Below are 423 nucleotides of genomic sequence, written 5' to 3' on the forward strand. Positions count from 1 at the left end.
ACATCGCTGCAGTGAAGATGAAGGTACTGTCTGCTGAAGCCATATGATACACAATAAATGAAATGCTCAGTTTTAGTACTGAAAGATGTTAAGTGGATGTGTTGTGCTTTTCGTTTAAGTTTATAGTCATCTCACTTTGAAGAGACATTCAAATAATTCAAATTAAATTGGAAAGCAGTAATTGTTTATGAGTTCTGAATACAGCGCAAGTTACAGAAGTGTGCCTTGGTTCAGCTCATATATTCAGAATATAACATGTTTAATTTCTATTAAAGACACTACGTTTCGAGCATTTATATTTTGCGACTGTAGTGTGGAGATCAGTTCAGATAAATGATGATCTCTGTTCACCATCGGTTCAGTCTTTGCCCAGTAAACGCCGTGTCTCTGAGTGTTTCAGAGCACATTCCTGCGATTCCCTCA

The 423-nt window shown here is 37.1% G+C and overlaps 1 protein-coding gene across 1 annotated transcript in view; it reads left to right on the forward strand.

Moving 5' to 3' along the window:
- Positions 1-6: 6 nt before the first annotated feature.
- Positions 7-423, forward strand: part of fzd6 (frizzled class receptor 6) — a 9,500-nt gene continuing 9,083 nt past the window's right edge. Inside the window, exon 1 of the mRNA XM_016284743.1 lies at positions 7-23. Within this exon, the coding sequence (XP_016140229.1) occupies positions 18-23 (6 nt within the window). The 5' untranslated portion in view covers positions 7-17. The remainder of the gene's footprint in view (positions 24-423) is intronic.

The sequence above is a fragment of the Sinocyclocheilus grahami genome, unplaced genomic scaffold (genome assembly GCF_001515645.1).
Source record: "Sinocyclocheilus grahami isolate Dianchi unplaced genomic scaffold, SAMN03320097.WGS_v1.1 scaffold187.1, whole genome shotgun sequence".
In the NCBI taxonomy this organism is placed as follows: Eukaryota; Metazoa; Chordata; class Actinopteri; order Cypriniformes; family Cyprinidae; genus Sinocyclocheilus; species Sinocyclocheilus grahami.